This window comes from Argopecten irradians, chromosome 4 (genome assembly GCF_041381155.1).
Source record: "Argopecten irradians isolate NY chromosome 4, Ai_NY, whole genome shotgun sequence".
NCBI classification, from domain to species: Eukaryota; Metazoa; Mollusca; class Bivalvia; order Pectinida; family Pectinidae; genus Argopecten; species Argopecten irradians.
The window spans coordinates 38137078-38161663 of NC_091137.1; the positions used below are offsets into that span (position 1 = coordinate 38137078).

Genomic DNA, 24586 nt, shown 5'->3' on the forward strand with positions numbered 1-24586 from the left:
TCTTTGTCTTCTTAACTTGTACAGGTGTGTCAGACCTAGTCTCCTTAACTTGTACAGGTGTGTCAGTCCTAGTCTTTGTCTCCTTAACTTGTACAGGTGAGTCAGACCTAATCTTTGTCTTCTTAACTTGTACAGGTGTATCAGACCTAGTCTTTATCTCCTCAACTTGTACAGGTGAGTCAGACCTCGTCTTTGTCTCCTTAACTTGTACAGGTGTGTCAGACCTAGTCTTTGTCTCCTTAACTTGTACAGATGTGTCAGACCTAGTCTTTGTCTCCTTTACTTGTACAGATGTGTCACAACTAGTCTTTGTCTTCTTAACTTGTACAGGTGTGTCAGACTTAGTCTTTGTCTCCTTAACTTGTACAGGTGTGGCAGTCTAGTTAGTCTTTGTTTGTTTAACATGTACAGGTGAATCAGACCTTGTATTTGTCTTTCATTCATGAACTTTTTGCAGATGAGCCATTTGCAATCGTATATCTTGAACAATTGTAAAAGAAAGTTTTCCATTAGTCTTCTGGATGTATGCGCAGTGACTGTAATGTTTATGAGGACACAAGTGTTGGTTTCTACACTTCAGATAAAGAGATCAGAGAGGTCCCTTTGTAGCCTCCAGTTTTTCCTGTGATGGAATTACTGTCGGTAATCACTCTGCACCGCTGCTCTGTAATCACATACAGAATCGTCTCCGCAGCTCCCATCCAAAGAAAATTGGCCATTACCCTATTAAAGGATGTTACGAGAGGATATTTGTTTTAATTTTCACGTCTTTTCGATTACTTACTCAGATAATGATACACAAAGAGATTCGCAAGTGTGAACACTGCCCGTCTGCACATAAAACTAGGGCATTCAAGAGACATTGATTTTAATTCTCTTCCCTAATTTTTTGTCTTCCTAAATGCTATTCTCAGTATCTGTGACATTTCTCAGATTGTGCTGTAGAATAAAAAACTCAATCTATTTCAGATGTGCTTCATTAATTGGATTTCTCCTCGCCTGATTACCTGAGTGTTCTTTTGTCGTCGTATTTTTAGTTAGAGTTCGAAACCAGAAAAAATGTTCTTCCAGTAAATAAGTTTTATTTCAGTTCCATCGCCATTCGTTGTACAAATACCATTGTCTCTAGAGAAATGTTGGCCAAATTCTTGGGAGTATACAGCCGTACATAAAATAATTGGTTTTTAAATTTCCATGTGCCGTCATCTAATTGTATGATAGTATAACAAGAGTTTTGTGAAATACCAAGCAACGTTACGTTTCCTCCAAATACCATATTACCACGTAATCTGCTCATTCTGGTCCACAGGGAATATATTTGTGGAGAGTAATGGCGACAGGAGTCTAGGTATTAGCCAAAGAGAGACAAATTAAGTTTGGGGATGGTGGATACCAGTAAAATCAAAGCAGACTCCTTTTGGTTGGGAACATATGTATGTCTTAGAATTGTCAGTTGATGACAGATATTTCAACTTCTCTGATATTCAAAGATGTTGTTTTGAATTTCAGTCACCATTAAAGTTGCACTATTAGGCCCATTCTTATTTTTTTTTTTTTTTTTAAATTCAGGTCCAGTTTGACGAACATCTCTTAACTTAAAGGAAATTCTAAACTTAAAATTCTCCATAGGGTAGCATTGTGGAAGGAAAACAATGTAATATTACTGCTGTAAATCATTGTAATTTGAAATGTAGAATACTCTGATGGCTCATCAAAGTATAACTGTCTAAGTTAATCCTGGCTGCTTGATAGATCTTCAAAATTCCAAGTCACAAAATCTGATGGCTCATTTTGGAACGCTCATTTTATCTTGCCAATCTCCATCTGAATGTCTACTAATTTCTGTCTCGTAATGATCACTTCACGATCAGGCATGTCAGTACGTATGATAGGACTGACATCGTTTCTGTTGTAAATTGGAACTTGTTATCTATCAAACAGTCATCTCACCAAAATTCAACAAAAATAATGATGAAAGGATTCCCAATCCATATTCAGTGTTTGGTTGATTTGTTTTACACCCTGTTATTAACAGATACGGACATTTTGTGAGGTTTTGGTTGCAAAGCTAAGCTGTTTAGTATTGACAAATTCCTCAATCAAGGACTCGTAATACAGAGGTAGGGGATAAATGGTAAAATATTGGGATTTTGTTTTATTAGTTTAACATTCTATTAATAGCGCTAGCAAGGGTAATTTAAGGATATGCCAAGTTTACTACTAGAGGAAAGCCAGAGTACCCAGAGAAAAACATTCACCAGCAGTCAGTACCTGGCAACTGCCCCACATAGGATTCAAACTCGCAACCCAGAGATGGAGGACTTGTGGTAATATGTCTGGACAGTTTAACTACTCAGCCACTGCGACTCAAAAAAATGTTCATGGAGCAAAAATCATTTGATCTGCCAATGCAGTATGGAGATGTAATTCTGTGGAATCTTTAAATGTCAAATACCTTTACTGACACTTTGATGAAATAGCCATCATGTAGGCTATCTCTACAGTACAGTAGCTATATAGCTCTATCCTTCCCTAGTACAGTAGATTTATGTAGTAGAGCACTATAACCGCATGGTAATGAAGAGCTTCTATCACCTAAGTCTTGTCCCTAGATATGTAGATTGGGTATTAACTCATGATCATTCACCCCTGAAAATTCATAATGGACTGGTCTATTCTGTGTTTCAGAAGAGCCTAAATGTGTCTTTAGGGGTGAATATTTTAAATGGTACAGCTGAACAACTCCATCATCATAGATCAGCTTGCATTTGTATCAACATTTGGTTATTGTTGGGGGGGGTTGGGGGGGGGAGAAAAATAAATTAAAAGAGAGAATTCAAGGAAGGGCCATGCATGCATTAAAATCTTGACATTTTAGTTGAGATGTATTATACTGGTATGGGTTAAGGAGTTTTGTTGTTTGATGGCATTCATTCATGGCTAGATTCATTTACAATATGACAAGCATAGGAGGAAAGTCTGAGAAATTAACCCAGAGAATAAACCATTGACCTGTGGTCAGTACCTGGCTACTGACCAATGTGGATTTTGAACTCACAAACCAAAGATTGTGGTGATATGTCAGGGTAACCAGAGATCAATCTAGCTCTGATTTATTATATAATTACTGTTTATGGGTAAATTTCCCCTCAAGGAATGAATTCCCCTCTGGCCTGAAATTCCCCTGAAGTTTAAAAATTCCCCATTTGAAGCCAAAAAATGACCGTTTTTGTAACAATTTCCCCTGTGACTTATTTTTCATTAAATTCTTTTTAGACTTTTACGTTAGAATGTATTTGCAAATTTCTTCATATTTATCATACAGCTACTGCATATTTGATTATAAACTCAAAATTTTCATTATTCAGCTTAAAATCTTGCTTTACTAAATCTAAAAATAAAATAAGTTGTTTTACAGTACATTTTGGTCAAAATAAATGTAATTTTGGACCAAAATAAGAAGATTCAAATTCCCCTATATTTCGCCAAACTTTTCCCCTATTTTGAAAAAGGGGCAGTTTCCCCCAAAACCTAGATTGATCCCTGGGAACACTAGAACCACTCTGCCATGACATGGTGTCTGAGATCCCATATCCCGAGTTCTGAGACTTAAAGCCTAATAAGAATCCTACTCTATTACTGTTCTATCTAGAAGGCTATATGGGGCTCCAATCAAATATTATTCTTACTGAAGTATATAGAGACCTTTTCTATTATACACAGCTCACTTCAGTGCTTCAACTTTAATGATTTAGAAATTGAATTAACAATGGAAAAAGTATGGATTTTTACAAGTTTTTCCTCATGATATTACCAATGGGACCTGAATTGAGTTATTCATGACTGTTCCAATCTCATTTACTGCTATTTTGGATACATTGATTTTTGCAAACTGTTATTTGAAAAATAAGAATTTTATTAGAGTTGAAGGATCATTTTTTTCAGTTTTGTTTCTATCTAAGAAATTAAACTTTGTAGTAATATTTCTTGGTAATTAAATGCTAAAAGAGATTACATAGTTAGGTGTTTTTCCCTCATTTGTAATCGTCACAAAATATGAATCCTAAACCATCATATCACTTTCTGCATCACAGGGACTTGACACAGTTTTATAACCAACAGTCAGTATAAATATTAGGGCTGTGACGCGTACAAAATTTTTGCCCTGAGTACCCGTCTGTTGGAACTTGACCTGTACCCGGTTACCTGGAGCTTATAAGGGTATTGTATCAGCTAGAACATTAGACATAAAAAAAACAATCTTAGAGGAATCGTTCATTACTTAATATATACTAATTTGAACTGTTATGGTAATATCCAGAAGATGTAAACGATACTATCAATATGGGCCTTTCATCGATTCTCTTTTGATCACCGAAGCCATGTTCATTGCAATGTTTGTGCACATGATCAGAAAGATTGGTTTACGCAAAGTGTTAAATTATGGTATGCAAACAATTAATTGCTTACAATATCTACATTTCAAATTAATAGTTTTCTGTTGTTCAGTCAATGTTCTCTAGTACGTAAGCATTTACTGTACATGGCCGTAAGTCAAGCTTACCTTGTGGATTCTTGCGAGTGACAATCAGGCATGAGTAGATGTTAAAGCAGCATGTGAAACAAGGTAACATTAAATACTGAAACACTGTTTAACTATGAAAATGTGTATCAGATGAAGATACCTTTCTAAAATACTTTATTTGTACTTATCATTTTGTAGTATACGTAGTTGCAAAAAATTCAAACTGCATCAGGGTTTTGGTACACATTTTCCAACCCAGTTATGACTAAAACCCGATCCTTAACAGGTTACCCGGCTACTTGTTACGGCCCTAATAATATGTATTATAGTATATGAAAATTGTGTCAAGTCCCTGTGATCTATAGCGACTCTTTATTATATTATGCTGCCATTCGTTATTTATTCATGAAAGACATTTGCAATCACTATGCATTTTAATTAAATGGTGTTTGCTAAAATATGGGATTTGAGAGTTTGATCACATTCATAAGAGGTTACTGAATTTAACCTGGCAGGAAATGGGGATGAAACAGGTTTTATTGTTTTTGTATAGGCGGCGGTGGCATTGTCGTCAACATTTCACTTTAAAGTTTGCTTTTAGCTGTATCTATTTCTGAAAATGTTCATGTCCACAGTCCTAATCAAACTTTAGACATAGCTGAAGGACATCATTATCACCTCAACACACCTTATTGCTGCAGGATTCATTTCAGGATGTTGGATTCAGAACCTGTGAAACTTATATATTAGTGATGCTAAACTTTACTTTTTTTCCTCAGACGTTTTTAAATATTCCATTATAGTTATGTAATAAATCAACATTGCAGTACGGGCGATACTTATAATTACGTGTAATTCTTGTTGTATGTTATGGTTTCTGTATTCCATTAATACTACCTTAATGTAGCCTATATCTCTCTATACATGTTTAAGTACAGAACTAATAGCAAGTGCTGGTATGCTTCAATTCAACATATGAGGTTTGGAATATTAGTACATTTGATCATGAATTGAACATGATATTAAATTACCACCAAGACATAGCATAAGAATGGAGGAATCCTGTAATGATTATCATGTTTATCTTTCTGTCCAATGAATATAATAATCATAGCACCGTGGACTGTGAACCTTTTTCTTTTTTCTTCAAGATTTAGCATACAGAATTGGCCACACTGCAGTTTCAGTCTGATTTGTGAAAAATGTGTCTTGTATAACTTAATTTGTTTTATAGGGGCTAGATTTGCAGGGGTCATAGACACAAGCCAATGACAACCCTTGTGCTGCCCATATATAATTCAATATTTCAGATGAATACTGTCTTGATCTTTATGTAGCCAATAGATTGCTTACTAGCTATAGCCTTTTTAAGACAAAATAAGAAAATTGACCTAACTCGGGTCCCTGCTGTTTGAGACCATGTCCAGAACCGCTACATTTATACTGAGGCCAGCGGGGAGTGGCTGGATGATCAAGTGTTCAGTTAGATCTGGAACTTAGTAGCTCTGACTCGGCAATCGTGTGACCAGCCTCCATGATTTCAGACTTGGGAGCTCTCATATTTCACCGCCTCTTTTAGTGGTGTATTGTTTGTATTGTCCAGTGAATGTCCTCAGTGAGGCCAGACCGTTTTGTACTGGTCAGTCGATAATAGGGAGCAGATATATCGCTGAGTCGTTTATTTGTAAAGGTCATTTAGCTAAGTAGAAAATCGCTACCATGCTATCAATATTCCTTACGACTTGATTCTCTATTGTTTACCAGGATAAAGTCGGAGTTGATTACAAGTTATAGCAAGTTAAAAGGTTCTCTGTATCCGCTGTCACAAAGCAATTCTTTAATTATACTAGACGATTCATTTTGATGAGAATGGTTGTTACTTTATCATGGCTATTGTTCTGATGACCTTATCTGAACTTTGTTGGTGCTTGTTAGAGTCGGTATAGACTTACAAACAATAGACTCTGATTATGTAGACATGAGTAATATTTTGTAAATCAACTCTCATTCACAAATTTCACAGTCCACTTGAATTTGCGAAAGTTTATCGCAGTGAATAAAAATCTACATCCTTTATATTGGTAGAAAATTCAATTTTTATATCAGCAAATGTTAATCTTTGCGAATTTGTCTTGAAATAAATATGGCAATTAAAATAGGTTCGTCTGTTTGTCCATATATATATATAATGTTCACAATTGGTTTCTGTCTTGATTTCTTGTAAGCAAATATGCCATTGGAATTATTTTGAATTTGCACATGGTAATGGCTAATTATATGTAAATGCAGATGAGGTTGTGAATTTTTTTGAGAAATCTGATATGGACACCATTTGCACCTAAAGAAATTAAAATTTAAAAAATCGGATTTAAAAAAAAAATAAAGGGACATAATCAAAGACAAAAATATAAGCCATTGATAAAAGACATGCCAAATGGTGTTTAAACTGGCCATTGCCATTGGGAACCAAATAGAGGTCTTATAATGCAGGTGGTCTTTATACAGAGGTGATCTCTGATCCACAGCCCCAAAACAAAGTCTGGACTTTTTAAGCCTTCTCTTTCAATGTAATTTACACATCGTCAACTTCAAATTTTATTTTAGTACAGAAACGGTGCGCAAATAAAGTTTTTATGTTAAAAGAAATGTTTTACTGTATAAAATAAAAAAATAGTGTGATTTTAATTAAAGCCCTTATAGTTTATAGTCTATGTAGCTCACTGTTAAACTTTAAAATTACCTTCCAAAAATGGATTCATGTTCAATTTATTATGTGTCTCATGGGGATCAAAGACAAACTATATGGCTGTCTCTAAACCGTGGATAAACTGTGAATTTTTATACTGTAAAATAGATCTACAGTCATGTCCTTGAATTATTCATTGTATTATGGCACTAAAATTTTACTGTTGTCTTGGTTTTATTGGCATTACCTATTCATGGGAAATATTCTCAAAATTAATTAAGTCTATACAGCCATGACTTCAAAATTGTAACTTGAGTGTGCAAAACCAATTTTACGACGATTTAAATCAAGAATATCTGCAAAATTATTCTTCTACTTGTGCTTAATTCTTAACGAGATACAGGCAAGAGGTCATAAACAAACGTTCACAGAAATAAGATTTATGTCTTGGGATCACAGCATGGATTGATGATTAAGTTCTCTGCACAGTTTATGTAAATTTCTAAACTGTGAGTTCAGCAGAATTTTCTAGCTACATATATCACTTAACACCTTTATAATAGCTATTCTGGTCTTCTTTTGTTCTGGATTCATCAAATTACCTAGAAATGTAGTTTTAAGGGGAGATAACTGTTTGTATTATCCCAAGGTAGCTGATCAACCACAATTTCATGATCAAGTGCTGAATTAACCAAATTTTTATCCCTACATGTCTCATGGTCCATAGAAATTGAGCACCTCAACTCATTCACCCCTGTGATTTCATAATGGACTGGTCTAGTCTTTGAATTAGAAGAGCCTAAATGTGTCTTCAGGGGTGAATGAGTTAACACATTGTAATTCAATGTATTATAGCGAGACAAATTTCATTCCTGACCATTTCCATTTTCTGCTGTACTAAGAAATGTATACATGTTATGTAAATTGGTTGAATCAGCTCCTATAAAGACAATAACGGAGCATTACCAGGGGAGATAACCCACTGTTGGATAGCCATTCTTTAATATTCCACTTTTGTCTCCAAAACATTCACTTGGTAACAATGTAGTACATGTACTAGTGTTTGAGGGATGAAAGTGAACATTTCTCTGGGATGAGTATATAATAAAGAAACCCATATCTTTTTATCATTAAGTTCAGTTATCTTAAAGGCAAATGTGTCCGACTTTGATTGACCTTCAAAAGGAAACTTTTGTGTCCGTTTGTGTCTTTATCTAATTGTCCATCCACAAGGGAGGTAGTAGTAATCTGATTGTGTGTCCAGTGGGGCCGGACAGTGGTCAGTGGCTCAGCATACAAACAAGAAATTAGGTTATAGGGAGAAACCCTACGTCAGATCTTAATACCAACTAGAGTCCAGCATCGACCACAATCCCAGCCATCTACATATCCACATTAAGCTTCATCACCATTCCTATACATTAAACCATATACTTACTTAATGGTATGTTGGCCAAGCATGGCATTTTGCAGGAGGGATAATTGGGAGAGAACTAATAAAATGTCAGGAAGTCGGCATCAATTTGCCCGTTAGATTCGGAATTATAGATAGATGATGGGGGACAATATATGGGAGATTTCATTGTATAGTCTGACACAGTGACTTCACGATTATAAATTAAATCATTGTGGAATATATAGAGATTTTATATAGAAAAAAAGAATATACCAGACTACAATCAGTGCCATGTTGGTTAATCTTCTTTGTCTACATCCTAAATCTTTTGTATTTGCTGTTTTACTAATTATCAGAACATCAAATGCAATCGATGAAAAATTGCAACATTAATTTATACGTCAAATCGGGGGAAAAAATCTCGATAAACTATATAAGTATTACTATATATGTAATATTACAGATTTATCAATATCAAAATTGAAAGCGGAAAGCTTTTTAGTGACTAGGTATAGTCAAAAGAAATAATTATGTATTGGTTGGTATTTGGGGTAAAAAGAATTTTTATCAAAAAAATTGTGACTTACAATGATGATGAATTGGGGCCTTTAAATGTTGAAAAATCATACTAGTTCAATATGGTCATGGAGTTCATGAGGAAAAGCATGAATTTTCTAGCTCTGTTTTTATAGTTTTAATAATTGTGTGATCTTAGTGAATCGTATTAAATTTCAATTTAAAAGATTGAGTTGAAGAAAATACATGTATTTTAAGACTTAACACAAAGGAATTAGTTGCATTCATCATTGTGATCTTTGTGTTTAGAATTCCTTTGTCCTAACTCTGTAATGTTCTTGTGTACAGTAATTTGACTAGCACGTCTGGAGGTCGTCATGTGCAGTAATTTAATTGATGATTGTACCCTGAATAATGTATTGGAAATCACTTCGCATTACACTACAGATATATAGCTGTTAAATATTTACACTATTAACAAGTAACTAAATATAGATATAGTGTCACTGTAGCTAAAGCGTTATAAATTACCATGACTGTAATGTTTAAAAAAAAAAACCACTGAAACAAAAGCACATTTTTAAGGCATTGGTCACCCTAAAACTATTTTTCTTGGTCCTTTTTTTAATTACTTTTCAACCATAAACCATTTGAGCACATGACTCAGAAGGCGGTCCCCGAAGCATCTGGCGGCTGTGACAGACACATCTCATTCCGGCTCTTCACACTGTTTGATTGGGACACTAATCTTGTATGCACTGAAGACAACTCACTAAACACTGCATGAGGCTACTTGGGCAAGTGGGATTCGGGTTGTCACCAGTTACCATGGCTACATGGACATACTCAGGGCTATTTCAACAGCTCAGCACATTTAGACACTATTTATATGTAACTGTATAGCAATATTTATATTCCGAGATTTATTCTTCTCATTTTTGTTAAAACATTCTAGGTATAATGGTGTCTTTACAGTTGTCATGTTAAGATCCCTCGAGTTTTAAAAAACAAATTAAATTTCAGCAAAATTAACATGTAAATGGGTTGACAGTGTAGAAATCCATTTGGTTATAATTACGTGTGCACAGAAGTGCAATGTAACTACATTAATTGTTTTTTTTGGTGAAGTTTATTTTTGTAGGATTTTAATTTAATTACGATGAAATTAAAGTTGTTGATTATGTGTGAAGATGTATGTGTTGAAGCCAGACAAAAGCTGTGTGATCGAGTTACGGAGCTCAATGTCATGGATACCCTACAGTTCTCAATGTACTGAAGCGTAAACCGTTCTCGTCTGGCTTTTCATTCCCAGGGTCTGGTGCCGTCTAACCAAATTATGTCTATTTCAGGGCCGATATTATCTTGGGATTCACTCTTTGAGGAAAGCCAAATTCAGGCTCATTGAATTAGTTTAGAAAGAAAGGTTTCAAAACAATAGTTTGGTTTTGTAATTCTTAAATGTGAAAGTGTTTTGTTGCTAATCATTTATGATCTGTTAATTTAGCATGAGCCTTGTGTGTTTTATTTTTAGAAGTTGATATATTTTATTATATGCAATAATAAATTCAAAGTATTTCACCGAACTAACTATTGGGTATCAAACTTAACACTATATTCGATAATTTTAATAAGTATACCCAGGAAACTTCAAAATGGAGGATATTGATAGACTGACCATAATAATTAAGACCATTTAGACCTTTCACAAGCTTATTGCAAAAACCAGTGACAAATCAATTTGTAAAAGAAATAAAGTAAAGAAAGTTTATGGTATTTATATTTTGATTTTCATTCTACATTTAATTCAAGGTAAATGAATCGCCTAAGGTAACGTCTCCCAAAAAGGAGGAAGGGCTACTTTTTGTTATTGGGCAGGGGGGGCACTTAAAGATGCTCCACCGCCGACAGAGCAAAAACGATACTCATCATTTGAACAATAATTGTTGTTTAATCGTGTATATATATGTCTAATTAACACAAAAATTTATATAAAATACATGATTTTGCTTTTGGTGCATACCCACTCAGTACTTCATTCCATATAGGAAACAGTAGCACAGATTTTTTTCAGGATGCAATTAACTATTTTTAATATTTTTATCTTAAGTAAAATTAGAAGCTCAAAGTTTCAATGGTAGTAATAGTGCTCAGTAAGTAACTTTTGTAACTGAAGAGAAATACTAATTCGTCTGTTTCTGTTTTTGATAGAGAAAAAAATACTTTTTGTCAGCAGTAGAGCATCTTTAAAATTAAATATTGGATTAATACTGTATTATGTATTTACTTGGCTTTCCACTGTTTCGTAACACCTTGGCCAAGATCTAATAATTTCTGATGAATTTAAATGTTGATGGTATAATTATTTGTATGTTACAGATCTTTTGGATGGACAGCTCACCTGTGAGTCAGATAGCTGTATCAATGGTGGCACCTGTTTGATTGAAAACTCTGTCATTAAGTGTGTTTGTCCACCTGGGTAAGTCAAATAATTACTTTATTACTGTAAACCAATTTTTTTTCATGTACAAATTTTTGTGGTATTTCGCTACATAGCTCAAAACACGAATCAAAATTGTTAATTGTTCATGAGTAAATGTATAAAAGCCCTTGATCACAAAATGTATTTGCATATACACTGTACATGTATATGTTGAAAATAATGTAGACGCAAAATATCATACATGGGAAAGTGAAGCGGTTTATCGATAGTAGTACATTGTACCATAAATACTTAGTAATGGTTACAAAATCTGACCCTATTACATACCAGTATTTGTTTTTAAATACAATTTAAGACTTATTTATAATAATTTAGTCAAAAGTAAAAACATTCTAAAATGTACCTCCAGTAAGAATTAATTTGTAAATTATCACTTGATTACAAATTATTTTCTTTCTTTCAAAATATTTTATTAAACAATACACGTTATACAGGAATTACAGAGAAAGATATTATATTATTGTATTGATAAATGGATTAGACAACAGGCAAAGCCTATAAAGGTCCTCTCCAATTATTTTGTGTGTACCCTTCTTGCCTCTTTCCAAATTAATTGAAAAATATAATTTGTAGCATTATAAGCGTACACATTGTGCTTTGAATGTATAGTTAGTATGAGAAATTCTTAGGTGAATTGTCATGGACTTTTAACATGCATGCACACTGGTAATTGAAATTAGCATGACAATGAAGGGGCTTTAAATTTCAATGTCACACATTTGTTTTTTGAAATCTGTCATTGTGTTGAATGAAATTTAGATCTGATCGCTAGCCATAGACTCGGGATCCAGGCGGTTCTGTTAAGGGGGGTATTCTAGTGATCACAGGCGATATTGTATTGTCCTCGTAAACTGCCTTACATTGCACATGCAGCCACCAATTAGTGCACAGTGCAGCTACCAGAAAATACAAAAAATTGACATTTTATACTCTCCATTTTGTTTATAGTGAATTGCATAACATCTGTTTATGTTTCTCTTTCTCCGAGAGAACTTTTATGTCCGTTTATTACAAACCACAAATCTAGTGATCGGAGATACACGTGGTTAGTCTCAAATTACTTGTATCACCCCTTAGAACACATTTGAACTCTTCTTAAACTGAAGCTAGAATGGTCCATTTTAATATTTCAGGGGTAAATAACTTGAGATAAATCTGATGTTATCAGATCCTCCATCTTGATCAGTAACACCAGTGACAATGGTTGATAAAAAATTTTCATCACTCAAGTTCTAACATTTAAAGAGTCTTTTACTATCTGCGGTCCTTGCATAATCTTTAGAATGTGAATGAAGATAGGTTTTTAATTTCCCATATAGATCATCTTCAAACCATTGTTAAGGTTTAAATAAAATTTTATTGGTAGATGTGTTGATTAAATTATAAACTATTAAGGATGCTCCACTGCTGACAAATGGTATTTTTTCACTATCAAAAAAGGAGCAGATGAGTAAGTATTTTTCATCAGTTACAAAAGTTACTTACTTTACACCATTACCACCAATGAAAAGTTTGAGCTTCTAATATAATTTTACTTCAAGATAAAAATATTAAAAATAATGAATTGCATCCTGAAAAAATTCCTTGGCACTATATCATATATGGAATGAAGTACTGGTTGCGCATGGACCAAAGGCAAAAAAGATTATTTCATATTATTTTTTTGTGTTAATTAGACATATATGTCCACACGATTAATTACCAATTTTTGTTCAAATGATGAATATCATGTTGCGGTGAAGCATCTTTAAACATCTTGATATGGATTCCCTTCAAAAAGATCTACTTAGTTCTATATAGGGCACAATTGAATGTAGTAAATTGCATTCCAAAGATTTAAAAATATGTTTTAGGTGTTAAAAGGAAAATTAAATTAAATTTTAATTACCTTTATTTTAACATACAATATTCAACTTAATCTTTTAAATGCTTTGTGGTAAGAAATTAGATCTCAACTTCTCTCCTTTTAATACCCGGACTGTTCTCTAAAGGTGATATGTTGGCTATTTAAATAATTTTTCAATAAAACAAAAATCATATATTTTATTTCTCTATTATGCTCAATGATGCAAAAATGACATAAAATGATAGAAATTTTTCTTGAAAAACCAGACAACATCAGTCATTAATGTATTCATGTTTTGGAAAGGAAAGAGGCAGACTATTAAGAGCTGAGGCAGACAAAAGCAATTTCACTGGATAAAAAAGTCAAATACACATTCATTCCTTTATGGATCTGATAGCTGGGTATTAAAGACTTTTGTCAAACTGGAACTCACCAGTGTCTGGAGGTAACAAAGCGTGGACAAGATGATGTAAAATAGTAACAATTGACAGCTCCCATAATTATGAAGGACGAGCAAAATTGCTTTTTTGTTGGTAGTCCCGAACTTCAAAGGAAAAATTCCTTTGATCTCCGGAATTTCATTGCGGAAGACACAAGATTTAATGAAAGAATGCAGTGTTAAATGAGCGGAGGGTGTTGGAGGGTGTCACTGTAGCACATATGACTCAGAAGTAATGCGATGATCACTGGTTCCGATTTCACAGTCAGATTAGTGGAATTTCCTCTTGCATAACTTAAAACTTTGACGTGCTCCCTGGCATGGTGGTGGGATTAATGTCCCTTAGACTAATCAATGTGTCACTTTACAGTTGGCTTTAGACTTCCAGACAGTTTCATTTTCTGTACTGTGAGGTTGTAAAGATTGAAAGCAGCCATTTAATTTAATTATATTTCTCATCTGTAAATAATTAGGCATTTCCTTTCATAAAAGTTATCACTGAAGTATTCTAATTTTTTATAGATTTATTGTATGGTTTGATTCCTATAAATAAATTAGAAATATGTTAAAAATACATTATACATGGTTGTATTAGCCTGTAGATAGATCAAATTGTTAATCATTTACTTTTGATATTTCATTTTTGTTGTCAAGTTTTTATTTCTTTGTGTGATCTAGTTAAATCTGCTGGTTTCCATTAATATTATGACACGGCAAAGTTGTGGGATTTCTTGATTAAAACATAGATATGATAAGTAATGTTATTGTATGGCTTACAGCTTATCAAGAAACACCGGGAAGGGCTTAATATGTACATTAAGACTTAATAAGGAATATCTAGCTGTCAGGATAAAAATATTACTTATTTAGTGAACAAGTTTGATGGAAGGTGTCCGTGGAGATTCAGGCTCTTCTCCTGATCTTTCATCTGTTTATTGCACTTCAAGGTTGAGGTTGTATTTACTAGAGCCTCAGCAATTTTATGGCTAAGCGTAAATTTGTATGCTCTGTTTGTAACGCCTCACCAAACTGTCAATATACTTGGCTAGGCTAGCATCGGTGGTGTAATTAGGCTTTGGTCACAGGGGAGGTCAATAAGGGGAGATAATCAATGAAAGGGAGATAATCAATGTAAGGGAGGTAATCAATGGCAATGAGGCATGGCTGTAACATCTCACAATTTTCTGTATACTTATTGAGCCTTGATTAAATGGCAAACTTTGTATTCTGAGATTGCTCAGAGCTGTGGCATGCTGTAGAGGTTACCAATTATATCAACAACCATTCTATAAAATGATGCTGCCTTATCAAAATGTTACATGTATTAAATAAAGGCACAATCAAGTATTGTCATACCGGAATCTTAGGAATATCATATAAGTGCAACATTATAGTTTATAGGCACAATAATACTACCCATGTCCACTCTGTCCCATCCTATCCAGCCCCCATTTTGGTTTAGTCAATGTTTTAGCTGATAAATAATATAGCAGAATCCAACAAGTATTCTTAATGCACATCAAGGATGTGCTTCCTCTTCATTTCTAAGGATTTTCTCTGATTGAAGAATATTTATGAGAAACAAATTATGCCAGATATGATCTGAAAGATAAAATGACCTTATTATTAGGGGAAGGGTTTCCCTTTTTTGTTGCGAAATTCTCTCCCTTTGCGGATCGCAGATCAATCACATCCTTGAATACAGTATGATTATGATATTTCATCTGACAATATTATCTACTTTCAGTTTCACCGGTGACCACTGTGAGAGTGTTGTGCCATGCCCGGTCTGTCAGAACGGAGGGCGATGTGAGGGTGGTGTGTGTCAGTGTCCACAGGCCTATACTGGACTCACCTGTCAGGAGGACGTGAACGAATGTACCCAGACCAGTCCACCGTGTCAGCCGTATGGGACGTGTCAGAACACCCACGGGGCCTACACTTGTTCCTGTGTGGAAGGTACCTACATATAGTATACATTTAAGTCTGTCTAACCTAGACTGGTTGTTTTTGCATGTAGGATATTTTTGTGATTTTTCGGGACATTGCTATAGTCATGAAATTTTTTTATGTGAAATATTTAGAAAATTTGTACAATCATGCAGATGAACTTTCAAAAACACTAAAAATTTAATTTTCCTGTTTATAGTTAAAATTGTGAATGGCAAGCTGTAGTTTGTAAGAGAATGATGAAATCGTGGAAACACTCAGCAACCTACAGTTTGTTAATAAAGATGCCTTAAAAAATTGATACTTGACTGAGAATTACTTTCCACTGTACAGGTGCTACAGGGCCTGAGTGCGACACCCTCCTGGACCCCTGCCTCAGTGGACCGTGTCTGTTCGGTGGAACGTGTCACGTGGGTGTTGATGGCTATACCTGTACCTGTGTGGAGGGATTTATCGGGGACAGGTGTGAGGCAGTGGTGAGGAGTTGTAACAGGGACCCATGTGGACAGAATGCACTGTGTGTGGATAAACCTACAGGTACAGTAAACTCTATAATGGTGGATTAAATATATACAGTTCACATGGTAGTAAACCAACTGTCTTTCACAGCTTCAAAATTTTGTGATTTCCATTTCAAATCAATTGAGTGGAGATGTCCTATGATAGAATTTAAAAATTGTATTCTAAACATATGCTATGTAGATGACGAGCCAATTCTGAATACTTAAAAAAAAAAAGAAAAAAAAAAGAACTGTTATTCATTTCAATACAATATAGAATTAAGGAAGATGATATTAATTCTTGGGGATAAACCTCCATGAACTTTCCTTTAGTACAAAATTCACAAAAATGATTCGCATGTAAAAGATGGTTGATTTTCAGTAGTTTGCAATAAATGATTTCATCCGAGAATGATTTGTGATCAATTTCAATATCCATTCTAGACATCTAATTTCCATTATATACCCATAACTATTATGTAAATCTTTACGAACATTGCATACTCTGCATAGAGTTTGGTGATCATATACATTTTAATGTTTAACGAGAGGATAATGTACGCCAGTCACACGAGATATATGTATACCAAACACCATCGGAGACCATTTACATATTATGCTAAAGTTTCATGTGCATGTTAAAGGCTATAGTTTTATTAAACTTTGCTGATTCCATGACGTGGCTCTGTACCAGAAAGCCATTAGGGATTTAGTTGTTCTACAGTCTAAGTGTATCCTCTATGAGATCAGACATGAAGGGACAATTTTATAGACATTCTGCATGCACTCGACTGTGCCATTTGTAAAGTAAAGGGGGGCTATTGACTAGACCCAATCACTTCAGTGTAATGTTACGAGGGTCTAGAGGGGACACAAAACACAGGACCATTAAGAGGCTTCAGAACCAAATAATTTATTTTATATTGTCCAACCCACACCTTAAACTTTAGAAACTAATGCTACCGAAATACCCAACAAGCAGGCTCCAAAGCATTAGCTTTTAAAAAATCTTTTGTCCAAAAATGGAATTTTAAAGAATTTTTCGTTTGAATCTGCAGTTTCAATAGAAGGCAATCTCTCATTTGTTTTGATTTATACACAAAAGACTCAAAGCAATAAGCTAGATTGTGCACCTGATCAAACACCTACAGAAAACTAATAATTTATGGAGTTTTGTTAGGGGTTGGGGGAGGGAATAAATATGTTTCATAGACTGAGGTTAAATTTGTGGTTGACCGTTACTAGAATTCTTTGAACTACTGTTCTTTATTGGCACATCAAAATATGACATATGAGTCAACATGCTCTCTACGTGCCAGTTGGGGGACCCGACTTTGGATTTCATACTTTTAACATCCTATGAACAGGTCACGTAAGGACATGCCAGGTTTAGGAGGTCGAGGAAAGCCGGAGTACCCAGAGAAAAAATACCAACCAGCCGGCAGTACCTGGCAAGTGTCCCACATGTGATTTATGTGCCCCTGCTCATGATAATAGTTACTCCAGACAAGATTTCCCATTTTCTCTAAAGATTTCTTGGTTCAATTGATTTTTTATTGCTGAATTTTTACAGAAATAAGTTTACTTTGTTAAAATTTTGATGTACTTATTGTAGGTGGCTACACATGTTACTGTAAGCCTGGTTACCATGGCGACCTATGTGAGTTTGATATAGACGAATGTGCCTCCTCACCGTGCCGCAATGGTGGAACTTGTAACAATAAAATTGATGCCTTCAACTGCACATGTGTCGCAGGTAGGTACAGCAAAAACAATGTGAAGCATTAACACCCTGTATGATTTAAAAAAATTGAGTGTGATAAACTTTTAAACAAAATGGGATATTGCAGTGGTTACGCCTTGTTTGACACCTTGTACCTGTTCTGCCATCGTTGGAAACGTACGAAACTACTATAGTGATAGAGCGGTGACTCCTGGGGGTCTGTCAATGCTTTTCTTCATCGAATATAGTTGGAGGCTCTGCACATTGTTAGTTTATTGCTAAATATCAACCTTGTTGGATTTTCTCAGGGTTCTTTTTTCAATTAAAATTACAACTTTTATAATGTCTCATGATATTAAAAAGAAAGAAAAAGTTGTGTTTCAAAATGTATTGTTATCATTATTGAAGTGTTGCAACTTAATATAATATGTATATATATGATAAATCTCTTAAAGTATAAGTAGACCTACAGTCCTTATTGATTCATAGTCAGTATTATTATGATACTCTTTCTGCTATTGATAACCGCAGGCTACACAGGGCCACGCTGTGAGGTTGACATCGACGAGTGTGAGAGTAACCCTTGTCTGAATGGAGCGACCTGTTCGGATGAGACCCCAAACAGTTTCCAGTGTCTGTGTGCCCCGGGGTACTCCGGTATCACCTGTGGCACAGATATTGACGACTGTAGACCTGGACTATGTCCAGACTACCAAGTCTGTGTGGACGATGTCAACACATTCAGGTATGGTATTCAACCCATTAAGCACACATGATGTCTAAAAATCTAAAACGATGAACATTTAATGGGTCAAAATTCAAACTTCAACAGCTAAAGTCATCATAAATCAATTTAAGTAAGAAGTTATACATAATATATTTTTATTTTCTTAGTCTCTATTAGATTAAAAAATATTGACGCCAAGGGATTCTTACAGATTGTAGATCCCTATTAAGTCAAATGCAGGTGATTTGTCCAGCTTTGTTTTCCAAAATTCATTTGTTCATACAAGAAATGTAATCATACATTATCCGGTATTTCACTTATGATTATTGCTTTGTCAGGTGTGAGTGTCCCACTGGTATGACAGGAAGCCGTTGTGAAACGCACATTGATTATTGTCATAGCAACCCTTGTCAGAATGGTGGGACATGTGTGGATGAAGGTGACCGATTTGTGTGTCAGTGTCTGTCTGCCTACGCTGGTCTGGTGTGTGAGATACGTACCGACTACTGTGACCCGTCGCCCTGTTTCCATGGTGCCACCTGTGTAGGGGACCTAACCACTCCACCCTACTACACCTGTCAGTGTCCACCAGGTTTCCTTGGCGACAGGTGTGAAGGTGACGTGTACGAATGCGAGTCCAGTCCATGTCTGAATGGGGGAACTTGTGTGGAGTTCACAGATGGTCAGGCAGGGTATATGTGTACATGTGTGACTGGTTACACAGGACAGGTGTGTGACACAGAGGTACACACATGTACACTCACCTGTCTAAATGGAGGAACATGTAACAACACCAACCAAGGTAAACTATGTCACGCAAAGTTGCTTTGAATTGAGAATCTTTCAATCTTTCACTCTTTCATGCTGATATGTATTTGTGGGATAGGGCTTGGAGTTTTTTTCTGAGAAATCCAAGATGGCTGCCATGACTCCTACAATGGATACAATTTTCATATGGTTTGATTTCATTGAAAATTGGTATACACGTGTTTGGAGGACACTGAATATCATATAACGTAGATATAGTTTGAGGTTAAAAATGGTTTTCATTGGGTACGAGAACCTAAAATGAAGTGAAAAAAATATGTGTAGGAGTAGCATATTTTCCAGTAGAAATAATAAACATAAATTGTGATAAGTATAAATAAATAACATTCCTAATTAGTAAATGTATTGGTTAAATGTTAATTACAGGTGAGAGATGTGAGTGTCCCCCGGGATGGACAGGTAACCGGTGCGAGGATAACAAACAGGAATGTTTGGACCCGCTCCTCTGTCAGAATGGAGCCACCTGTGTGGACCTGCCTGGCAGCTTCCTTTGTGTCTGCTCAGAATTCTGGGAAGGGACTAAATGTGAGATGGATGTAAAAGAATGCAACGTCACCACATGTCAGAACAACGGCATTTGTCTGGAGACTGTTGGAGGGCCTCCTGTCTGTAGCTGTCAGCCAGGTTAATTGGCTCTCTCACAAATTCTGATTTAAATTTTTTATGTCAAATTCTTTGTATGTAGAAAGCAGCTATATGTTATCTCTATTTTACATTGATGCAAAATAAGTTATACAACTGATACAAATCGCTTTTCGTGGCCCTAATAATAGCACACATTAGGGGTCCTATAGATTAGATATAAAGGAAACTAGTATGCTTACTGTAGAAAACCCACATAATTTGGCATATGGCCCATTATCTTTTCACTTTAGTGCAGGTCAGAATGGAACTCTGACTGGTTAGGTATATCTGAAAGACAAACGAGATAACCACCCCAATTATCACCCATGGAAAATTGTTTGTTTTTTATAAAAATTGAATGCTGCCGTGAAAATCATAATGTATTAGTTATATAAATACATGTAAGACATTGCGTGTTCTTTTTTACAGGGACAACTGGGCTGTTGTGTGATACCATTGTAGATTCCTGTAATCCATCTCCTTGTCACCAGGGCTCTACCTGTAGTAACGAGGCAGGAAACGCCACCTGTATTTGTTCACCTGGATATACAGGTGAGCACAAATATTCTTATAGTATCAAATTCTCATATTTGTTAAATAAAATACTCTGAGCAATCACTAAAATGAATTGCTTGATTTTGACTTATTCATTCTGACTAAAATATTAATGCTGTTTGAAATATTTCTATTTTAGGTTCATTGTGTGACCTTGACATCAATGAGTGTGAAGGTCAACCATGTGAAAACAATTCTACATGTCACGACCTTGTCAACACATACAAGTGTACCTGTTTACCAGGGTTCACAGGGGTAAATTGTTCAGTCAACCTTGACGAGTGTGACCCTGATCCCTGTCTCCATGGCAGCACCTGTATTGATGGGGTCAATCGGTACACATGTATCTGTCCACCAGGATATACAGGTAGGTCATTCATTCAAAGTTTAGTTTTAAAACAAGTATGTAATAACAAAAAACCGAAAATTTTCAAATAATTTGTAATTAAACTCAAAGTTTCTGTACAACAGGTTGAAAACTCTTTTAGGACCTTAAAAGTCCATGGATGTAGCTTAAAATTTCAATAATTAAGCATTTAGGAATTTTAGAATGCTTTGAAATAAGATCATTTAAAAAGTCTTTAAGACCTTAAAGATCCTTGAATATACATCAGACCTAGAAAAGGATGGAATTACTGTTGGTCTTTGACCTTGAAAAGTCCTTAGATATGTGAAAATGACCCATCGCTCACTATTGCTGAATATTAAAAATAATTTTGTTTGAAAAATTGTTTTTGAAGAAGCTTTCGCATTATCTGGTCATAAAATGTTGAAATCTGTAATTTGTTGCTCTGTTGGTTGTCTGATTATTGCTGATAAAATCTTATGATTTTTCCAACACAGTCAACAGTTTATACCAGATTTTCCCTACAATTGAAAATCAAAGTATTTGTACTGTTTATGGTATTTTATGGTATTTGTTTGACCTTGACCGCATACTTACCAGGTGTCACTTGTGATATTGAGGTCAATGAATGTGACCTTGACCCTTGTGTTAACAATGCGACCTGTGTGGATGGTAACAACAGTTTCACCTGCCATTGTCTACCTGGATTTACAGGTAAACACATAATTGATCTTTGTTAAGTGTTTACAGATGAATATTTTTGTTCCAGATCAGGTTTAAGTTTTGGGATCCCCTAATCAACATCGTATATTTGTCATGATGGAAAATATTCTGCTCAAATACAAAACAAACAGTTTTCATGCCACTGAGTGCATAAAGAATTACCTGGCCGAATATAACAATCGTATTCCCGTTAAATTATAAATGATGAAGTAATAATTTATCCAAAAAAAAGCAATGAGCAAAATTAATGATGTGTTAGTGAAATGATTTCTTGTCTGTTTTTTAGGGATTACATGTGAAATAAACATTGATGACTGTGTTGGGGATCCATGTTACGGTGGCGCCACCTGTCAGGATCTAGTAAACAATTATGAATGTTTATGTCCGCCAGGGTTTACAGGTGAGAGTTGCAGAAAATTCATATTTTGAAATTGAAATTCTTTGAATGTAAATTGTAGTTTTATTAAATGTTAACACATGTTCAGAAGTATTTCATAAAATCTCATTTGAAATTGAAATGAGCACTGGAATCTTGTTCTATGCACCGAAATTATCTCTGTTCTTTGAATTTTCATTTTACCTTAGGTACAACTTGTCAAGAAGATATAGACGAGTGTTCCCCATCGCCATGCCACTATGGCGGTACCTGTACTGAACCAGCCATTAACCAGTTCCGTTGTCAGTGTCAACATGGTGTATCTGGAGATACCTGTCAGCTCGTTCATTCGGCCACATTTGACAGCAAGAGTTACGTCCAGTTTCCTCCCCTGCATTCCCTGGTCAGTTCATCACAGAAGACACTGGACATTGTGACAATTCATCTGTCCTTCACCACATCTGTAACATCAGGAGTTCTCTTGTTTACCTCAGGGGTAAGTTGTTTACATCCCTGCTCCCATAGGTATTGAAGGGATTCCTTTTGATAGAAATAATAAAAGATAGAATTCATCATTTTCAAAAATGTACCACGAATCTAATAAATGTGTTTTCACTGAGCACAAATTTTTCTTCCTAGTTCATTCTCAAAATTTGTTGAATGAAATAGAAGATGTTATATTTCATGAGATATATTTATAATGACCATGATAACAGCAAATTCATGGATAAAGCCAAACCAAAAATGACCAATTTGCAGCATAAAATGAATTGACATATCAATATAACATGAAAAAACTAGTTTTAGATGTAGAGATTTTATCCCTTGTCAATGTTCCTTTAACATTCTGTAATGTGTGTATAACAAATTGATTTTGTTGATCCAAGAGGTTCGTTATAACAGTGTTTTACTGTAATGATCTGTGGAAACTAAGAATTGTTTAGAGTTAAAACAAATGCGATTTGTTAAATGTTATTTATTCAGCCATCTAGATTATTAGAAACATTTTGGTCTCTGCTATGATGGTACAGAATTAAAGTGGCAGTTAATGACTAAATTAATTATTAATAAGTTCAAATTTAAATTTAAATTATTTTACAGGTCAATAGTGACAGTACCTACCAGCATGTCAGCCTGGAGTTGTCCCAGAAAGCCTTGATAGTGACATTAGACATTGGCGACGAGATAAAGACCGGTCATATCCCGCTTACCTCCCCTGTTCTGGATGTTTATGACCACACGATCCAGGTATCACTTTCATCACCCTTTACCAACATCACTCTGGATCCGGACAGTTGCTATGATACAAGAACCTGCCAGCTTTCATTGAAAGTTACAGAGTCTGATAAAAAATGGCTGCTGGAGAACTTCCTGTTTGTGGGGGGTCTGCCAACCCTGACACCATACCAGCGCAGCAAGCTTACCATGCCACAGGGATATGTGGGATGCTTACGGGTAAATATTCATCCAAAAAATAGTTGTGGCAACCAAATATCTTGAAGATCATCGCTCTTTAATTCAAAGTTGAGATCTGATTGTAGCCCTGCTAACTTCTAATTTATGTGGCTTCAAAACAAGAGGCCATTTTTTTTTTTTAAATCATTGGGCAATAATTTTCAAATTATTATAGATATGAAAAGCATTTATATTTTGCAAAATTGTTAACATCTTTAACAGATTTTAAATATGGTAATATCCCACTGGTTTAATCAACTAAAATTGGCTGTTATAGTAACAGAACTACATCTAAGATAATATTACATTTTATTTCATACATTTACATGTATATTCAATTTTAATTTCTGGACTATTCTCACAGTAAAAAAGTTATTTGAAGGTTTATATGTATTCAATATCATTACTTCAGGATTTGACCATCAGCGGAAACAGAATCAACTTGATGTCTTCTAATTTGTCATCTGCCCTCCCATTGGCTGGATGTGTGTCACATGACTACTGTTCATCAGAATACTGTCAAAATGGTGGCACTTGTCATGATGCCTGGAGCAGACGATACTGTGACTGCCCAGTTGGGTTTGATCATAGTCTCTGCCAGCATCAGAATGAGGCTCACTTTGTTCCAGCATCTATGCTGCATTTTGCTGGAATCCAGGAAATCACACAGATGTCACTTTGGGTGTCGGCAACTAGTCCTTCAGGAATCATAGCCTACACAGTACGTAAATCTAGATCACTTGAACTGATTTATATGCTCTAACGACGTTATAGTCTTCATAGTGTAGATGTTGGTCCCATGAACCCTAACTGACTGCAACTATTTGTTTAAAAGTCTTTACTGATCTGAGAAATTGAAATAGATCCATAC

The 24586-nt window shown here is 35.1% G+C and overlaps 1 protein-coding gene across 2 annotated transcripts in view; it reads left to right on the forward strand.

Annotated features, from left to right (window-relative positions):
- Positions 1-24586, forward strand: part of LOC138321574 (neurogenic locus Notch protein-like) — a 51544-nt gene that overhangs the window by 15521 nt on the left and 11437 nt on the right. For both annotated transcript variants that reach the window (XM_069265342.1, XM_069265341.1), the window contains exons 3-16: positions 11500-11599; positions 15656-15867; positions 16192-16395; positions 17974-18114; positions 18613-18826; positions 19147-19610; positions 20003-20260; positions 20690-20812; positions 20955-21182; positions 21762-21875; positions 22171-22284; positions 22470-22756; positions 23362-23715; positions 24128-24436. In XM_069265342.1, the coding sequence (XP_069121443.1) occupies positions 11500-11599; positions 15656-15867; positions 16192-16395; positions 17974-18114; positions 18613-18826; positions 19147-19610; positions 20003-20260; positions 20690-20812; positions 20955-21182; positions 21762-21875; positions 22171-22284; positions 22470-22756; positions 23362-23715; positions 24128-24436 (3122 nt within the window). The remainder of the gene's footprint in view (positions 1-11499; positions 11600-15655; positions 15868-16191; positions 16396-17973; positions 18115-18612; positions 18827-19146; positions 19611-20002; positions 20261-20689; positions 20813-20954; positions 21183-21761; positions 21876-22170; positions 22285-22469; positions 22757-23361; positions 23716-24127; positions 24437-24586) is intronic.